The 7,302-nt window shown below is 42.2% G+C and overlaps 1 protein-coding gene across 1 annotated transcript; it reads left to right on the forward strand.

The window, feature by feature from the left end:
• Positions 1-110: 110 nt before the first annotated feature.
• Positions 111-6,849, forward strand: SKP2 (S-phase kinase-associated protein 2, E3 ubiquitin protein ligase; the record flags this gene model as incomplete). Its single annotated transcript, XM_010152083.1, has 7 exons — positions 111-405; positions 1,517-1,628; positions 1,899-2,042; positions 2,491-2,625; positions 3,463-3,561; positions 5,068-5,195; positions 6,798-6,849. Coding segments are annotated over 7 exons (965 nt in total), but the record flags the coding sequence as incomplete, so codon positions are not given.
• Between the last annotated feature and the right edge of the window lie 453 nt (positions 6,850-7,302).

The following is a 7,302-nucleotide window of genomic DNA, read 5'->3' on the forward strand; positions in this document are numbered from 1 at the left end:
GGCCACTGCTCGTGCTGCCGGCACTCGGAGGTTTAGTTCCCGTTAGTGCCCTGGGTGGGGATGCGGACTCTGTGAAATGCTTCTGCACGAGGAGCCCTGTCTTGTCTCAGTCCGGCCGTACATGCAGAGCCTGTGGGTTTTGCTCTCTCTGCAGAAAACACCTCCAGGAGATCCCATCTTCCAGCAGCAATATTTCTACTAGCTTCACCTTGGACCCAGACTCCAGCAAGCCCTCAGAGTTTGTTTCTGGCGTGGGAGTGTCAGCTGGCAACAGTGACAATGCAGACAGTGAAAACACGCCGCAGGACCTCCTAGCAGCATCGCCTAGTCATCTTGTGAAACGGCAGAAGGTGCAGGATGTTACCATAGTGTGCCGGCCTCAGCTACTCAGCGATGCAGACTCAGGTACTGTGACCCTGGTCCAGGTTTTGTTCACCCTTCATTAGAGATGGAGGGTGGGCATCACAAATTATTAGTACTTTATTCTTTTTTTTGGGTTTTTTTTAATTTGCTCTTGCCCAGCAGAATATCACTTCTAGATCTAGTCTCTTTCAGGCTTGGGCTGGTAAGTCTTGTTTTATGTAAACCTTTGAGCAGAGGTGGTGTATCTAGTGCCAGAACTGTGGCCCACATAAGCCATGGTGGGCTTCTGCCAAGCCCCACCGGCCCTGCTCCTGTCTGCCTGCCAGTGGTTGTGTTAGATGTCCCTGTGTCTGCCTGCTCTTGCTACCTGTGACTTGGGCAGGCCCTGAGCTGCATCTGTTGCTCTGCCAAAGGGACTGGTTCCAGAAGGTGTTTCACTGCATACTGAGAGTGAGGCCAGGCTCTTCACAAAGTACAGCTGTGGTTGCCAGATGAATATAGACTATTGGTCCTTTCAGTCTGCAGATACTATGGAATGCAAAACAAAGAAACAGCTCTCTCCAGACACTAGGCTTGGAGTTTTCATAGTCAGCTCTTGAGCTCCACCACCCAGAAATCTGTTAAGTGAATGGCAACACCTTCTGGAGACCTGTATCTCTTCATGAGAAGTTGAGATTGCACCACATCCCTTCAGGTGGTGGGGTGGTAGTTAGCATGCATGTTTTAAAGAGCTGTTTGCAGTAACTGCATTTCTCTGTGTGCTATACAAAAGCATAGCTCACCTTGGGCTCCCTTCTGGGAGTCTGGCATGCCAGGAAGGATGGGCGATACGAAGGAAGTAACTGAGATGCTCTTGTTTCCAAAGTATGTAAACAAAGATTATAAATTTTCAGGGAAATTGTTGTTTTCCATAGCTTATTATGTACACTAAGCTGATGTTCTGAAAGCTTTGCATTTGCCAGCCGTACCTAGGCAAAGATGGCAATCATCTTACTACAATGAAGAACTGAAAGGGGGATGAGTAGTGGGCTGATGCTTGTATAGCTGAGAGAGACTGTAGAGGTGCTTGTAGCAACCGAGCCAAACGAGGCATCTGATCAGCAAGCAAAAATGAGCCGGCTCTAACTAGAACATATTTCCTTTTTCCTTAAAGATGTTTCTTGGGATCTACTTCCAGATGAACTGCTTTTAGCAGTCTTTGTCTGTTTGCCCCTAAATGACTTGCTAAACGTTTCCGTGGTTTGTAAGAGATGGCATCGTATTGCGTAAGTAATTCTCATTATTTTAGTACTAAGAAAACCTTTGCTTCCATGGACTGTTAGATGATCTGGTTCTCATCTTGTTTATGCATGTATAAGTCAGTTTATGCTGTCTGTGGGTTATATATATGCATAATCAAAAGATGTCTTGCATTAGTAAATTATATTAAATCTCTTTCCCCCTCTCAGTCTTTTGTGGCAATGAAAATTTTCTGGGGTTGTACTCCTGGTTCTGACCCTTTCTAACTCACTAACAAGTAAAATTCTGTGCCTTAGGTTTGATGAGTGTCTCTGGGAGACCCTTGATCTGACTGGTAAAAATCTGCTGCCAGGAGCAGTTGGACAGGTGTTGCCTGCAGGTGTTACTGTATTTCGCTGCCCAAGATCTTCTATTGGGAATCCAATGTTTAAAACAAGCAAGTAAGGCTTTTCCTGCAAGTTCTGGATCCTGAAACCATGTTTCAAATATTTTCAGTTTCTCTGTATTTTTGTTTTTAAAGACTCCACCAGTAGTAGCATTTGTGAAGCTGATCTATGGTTAGGTATGTCTTAAAATAGGAGGATCTGCATTCACCTCTGTGCCGGTTTTAGTCAGGACAGAGCTGATTTTCTTCGCAGTGGCTGGTATGAGGCTGGTTTGGATTTGCCCTGGGAAGATTACTGGTAACACCGGTGTTTGTTGCTAAGGAGTGCTTGTACCAAGTCAAGGACTTCTTCAGCTTCTGATGCTGCACCTGCGTTCCCAGCTTTCTTGTCATGAGCAGTGGTGCGGGGGGGAGAGGAAACAGTTCAGACAGCTCACCCAAACTAGCTGGAGCAGGTTTTAATGCATTTTAGTAACTTGCCTTTTTTTTTTGTTTTTCTTTAGACCTCTCAAAATTCAACATATGGATTTGTCGAACTGTATAGTGTCTGTTGCAGATCTCCACAGTATTCTTTGTCTGTGTGAAAGCCTGCAGAGCCTCAGCGTGGAGGGACTAGTGCTTTCTGACGACATCATCAAGTGAGTGACATTTGGGAATATTCAGTAGATACCTTCCGTTGGGTGCAGGCTAGGGAAGGAATGGCGTCGTGAGTTGGTCATTGTGGGAGTCTTTTGAAATGGCCAGTTTTAGGCACCTAAGGGCTAGCTGACACGCCAGATGAGCTGCCTCTTTACTCCCTAAGAGAGGAGGTGAGGAGGAAACACCCCTCTGGAAAAGTGTTTCTTGGTGACTTTTCTTCTTGGGCACAAGAACCACAGCTAGCAGAGCATAAACAAACTAATAGTTTGGGTTTTGATACCTGATCAAAAGTATCTGAAAACTGGGTACTAATTAGGCACCAATGTTGGGATTTTATTACCTTGTGTGTGAATGTAGATACTGGGCGTAAGGGTTTTTCCACGCTCTGCCAATGGCATGTCTGCTCTAGTCTTACAAACAAATGCATTCAGGAGGATGCTGTTTGTGTTTTGTTCTGGAATAGACTCCATCTTGCAGAGCTGCAGAAATGGGATGATTACTTTGGTTTTTGTAAAGATATAGTCACGTCTAATAAGCCATGGTGTGTATTTAATGGCATACAACAGGAGATGATGAAATTAAATTGTTTCCTTTTAAACTTAGCAGTTTATAGGTATGCAGACTTGCCAGGAAGTACTTCTGCTGTAATGCAGCAAGTACAGAGGTGAGATCCTTAGTGACTCTTAAGTTGGTCAGTTTACTAAAGATGCAGTGCTGCATGTTTAGTGAATAAGTCTATGCCCAGGATCTTAGCTCTTTAAAAATAATCACACATCCTAGAAATGCAAGCAATGTTCCCACACTTACCACTTATCTATTTGTTTTTCTTTCTACAGGAGCATTGCAAAGAATCATGGTTTGATACGACTAAATCTCTGTGGGTGCTCAGGGTTTTCTCCAGATGCCTTGGGGCTGATGTTGAGCAGCCTTTGTAGGTAAGACAAAAATAGCTTTTGCTATGCCTGAGAAAAAGGATCCTTTAATTTTTTTTTCCATAGGCATCCTTATTGTATTTATCTCTAATATCTTTGAGCCTGTTTCTGTTCCTAAGTGCCTAACAGTTGATTATTAGCTGAATGGTTTTAGTTTCTTTACATCAAGCTATTTTCTTCTTTAATAACAAAGATGTACTTCAGTAGTTTTTCATGAGTTCCTTATTCATCCTTAAAGGGAGTCTTGTTGGCGGGCAAGCCCCATTTATGTTCCTTTTGATTATCATGTAAATTTGATTTTCTGAATGAAAGCAGTATGTGATCCTCACAAAGTGAAAGTGTGTGTTTTGAAACTAAAAAGTGGAGTCCCATAGCTCCCTTGGCAATCAGAGTGCAGCATGAATGACAGAAAACACTGTGCCTTTCCATCCATGATAGAAGGTTACTGACGGATTATTCTACATTATGAAGCACTGTGTTCAGATTGACAGCTCCAGTGATTAAACCATCTGCTGGCAGGAAGTCACTGAACTGAGCCCTAGTCCGTCTGGGATTTATATCCTGAACTTTCTGCTGACTTCCTGTGAGATGCTGGACAACCTACTTTAATCTTTTCTTCTGCAAAAGCATGTTTTTAATCAAACTGCAAGCTACTGGACAGACTAAGCCTTATCTGCCTCTCATGGGTAGATAATGCTTTCTATTGCTTGGTCTGATTACTTGGATCATGAGCCCTTTAGAGAATGGCAGCCTGTATGGTGCACAGGGAATAGCAGATGGCAAACAGATCCTAAGAATGCTAGTCACAGTTTAACTGGGAATTTACAATTTCATGTAGGTTTCCAGCTAAATGCTGTAATTGTGCTGTCCACTGTGTCTTTGTCTTCTAGTTATATTTACAACACCTGCACAAAACAAATACTTTGTCCCAGGCCTGAATGGTGTTAGACTCTAGGTAATTGGGTATGTAAAGAGTTAAGGTCACAGTATGGCCAGTGCTTCTATAAAACTATGAAGTATTTTATGCTAATTAGGATTAATTGGTCATCTGACCAGTGCTAATGGTGGATAGCCTTTTTTCCCCTCAGCGTGAACATCTGTTCAGTAGTAACAGATTCAGGTCACAAATCCAGCAGCAAGATGAAAAGAGAGTGTCTCCCTGTGGTGGTCACTGGAGAGAACCATTTCACTTCCTACAATACTGAATCATTCCAATTGGAAGTGACCTTGGATAGTCACTTTTAACCTCTTGCCAGGGCAGGGTCTAAATTCAACACTGGCCAGGTTGATGGGTCTTGAGAATCTTCAAAGAGATTCCACGGCTTTGCTGGGCAACCTGCTCCAATGCTTAATTGTGATCATAGTGAAATCTGTAGTCGTGAACACAGGAAGTTGGTATTAGGTGTCTTACAAATTTTTGTCTTAAAAGTGTTAACTGTAATAGCTAATATCTGAACTCAAACTGTATTCTAGTCATTCTTCCAAACAACTTTTTTTATTTTTGTGTAGGTTGGAGGAGCTGAACTTGTCCTGGTGTGACTTCACATTCGCGCATGTCAGCATAGCAGTTAATCATATTACTCCAAAAGTAACCCATTTAAATCTCAGTGGATACAGACAAAGGCTAGAAGTACCAGGTAAATAGCACCTTGGCAAACCTTTATCCCCACTATGGGATAAAGCATCAGGCTTTATATTTTATTCTGGTTGGCATCTGCTGTGTGCTTAGAAAAGTCATGCACAAACATTGACTTTTGTGCTCTGTATAGCTTGGTGTTCTTGCTGTCAGAGAATCTTACATGTGCTTCTGGCTCAGCCATGAGGGGTGAGGTGATTCATCTTCTGAATTTAAAAATAGGCGGGTGAAAAACTATTTTCATCTTCAGTTGAAAGGTAATGGCTTCAATTCTGAAGTAAGTCCTGGAAGCAGGTTACACTGAGTGCTGTGTTCCCCTGTAAACTGTGAATTAGCCTTCTTTTTATGGTTCTTGGAGCATTTGTAAGGCTTCTGCCATTGTGGCTGCTGAAGGCACCTTCCAAAAGAGAACAGTCATGGTAACTACAGATACCAGTAATTTGGAAGGGAAATAATGTCAGTAATCAACATTAGCTATTTACTCACTTTCCCTCCTTGAACTATGTTAGCTGGGTAAAATTGGAGGGTCGTAGAAAATGCAGAAAAGTCTAGACCTGGGGAGAGGGCACAACAAAATGGACAAGAGCATAGATAATGGATAAAATGGCTTTGGTGGAAAAAAGAAATTAACTTTCTCAGTGAGCAGATGTGATGATTGGGCATTGGCTGAGAAGCAGGTAGGTGACACAGGCTGTGACCTCGCTTTTTTCTGTTTAAATGTCACGCAGACCTCAGCATGCATTCCACTGTGGGGAAACATACCAGTCTTTTTGTGTCACTCCAAACCCCATAATCAAGCATGCTACATAGCCTCCTCCAAATCAGAAATTTGAACCTTCTGTTGATCAATAGAGACAATGTGTGGAGCTCTTCTGGTTGCAAAACACTTTTAGTTTCCTATTGGAAGGTTCTATTGAAACTTTCACTGTTTCAGTAAAATTTATAAGGCATAAGATTTGAATAGTTACCTAAATTATGATTAGTATCTTTCTGAAATACCAAAATCCTCTTAAATGTTGATCAGTCACTTGCTAAGATGAGTGGCCTTCTAGGTGATATGAGCCACAGGTGATTCTGTGCTGTTTGCAGGCAATGAAAAGATGGTCTCAAGAATTTACAGTTGAAATCAGGAAAATAACTATGTCATGAGAAAGGAACTTTCTGTTGTAAAAATGGAGATGCCTAAAGAACTTGATGCTCTGAAAGGGTATTGGATGTGTGGAAAATTTGGTTGTTTTTTTTTTTCCACTGCGTGGAAGAATTTCACACATCTCACCATTACTGTGTCTCCATAGATTTTACAGCATTATAATTTGAATTATTCACTTGCTATGTTGCTGGCATAACCGACTTTTAGGAACACATCTTTGACTAAATGGATCTGTTTTGCTGAGGATTAAAAAATGTCCCTGTAAGGTATTTGGTAGGCAGACTATATGCTGTAAGTCTTTAAGTGTGTATCTTCTTGTTAAAAAGTTGTTTTTCAATTGTGGGGTTCCATTAGAGAAGACAGAAATGAACATACATGGAAGCGAGTAGAGTCTATAAAGCACATTTGTCTTATTATTGGAAGATGGACTGGTTCTGTATGACCTCTTTTCAGATATAAGACGACTGGTGGAAAGATGTCGTTTACTTGTCCATTTAGATCTAAGGTAAGAAGACATGTGCAGCTAGTCCTTAAATCCTTACAGTTCAGGGGATTGCCAATTCTGTTGTGGTGCAGTAATTACATAGCAATTGTGCATGACTCTAGCTCTGAACAACCAGAAAATACTTTCTATGCTACACCTAGAAAAGATTTGCTATCTGGCATGACGTAATGTGGAGAAGGTAACAAACTTGATTACTTTGCTAACTTAGCAGAAATGTTATACATGCAAAACCAGTAGAGCCACCAACAGGTGCCCAGAGCCTGGAGAAGAATCGCAGGTCACCAGGAGAGCACCTGGCAAGCAAACCAAGGGAATTCCATCTCCTCCAATCCACAAGCCACCTTCATTAGGGGCTCATCTGAAATGCCTCTATGCGAACGCATGGAGCATGGGGAACAATCAAGAGGAGCTAAAGGCCTGCCCACACGTGACGGGCTGTGACCTCATTGGCAT

This window comes from Eurypyga helias, unplaced genomic scaffold (genome assembly GCF_000690775.1).
Source record: "Eurypyga helias isolate BGI_N326 unplaced genomic scaffold, ASM69077v1 scaffold46005, whole genome shotgun sequence".
NCBI classification, from domain to species: Eukaryota; Metazoa; Chordata; class Aves; order Eurypygiformes; family Eurypygidae; genus Eurypyga; species Eurypyga helias.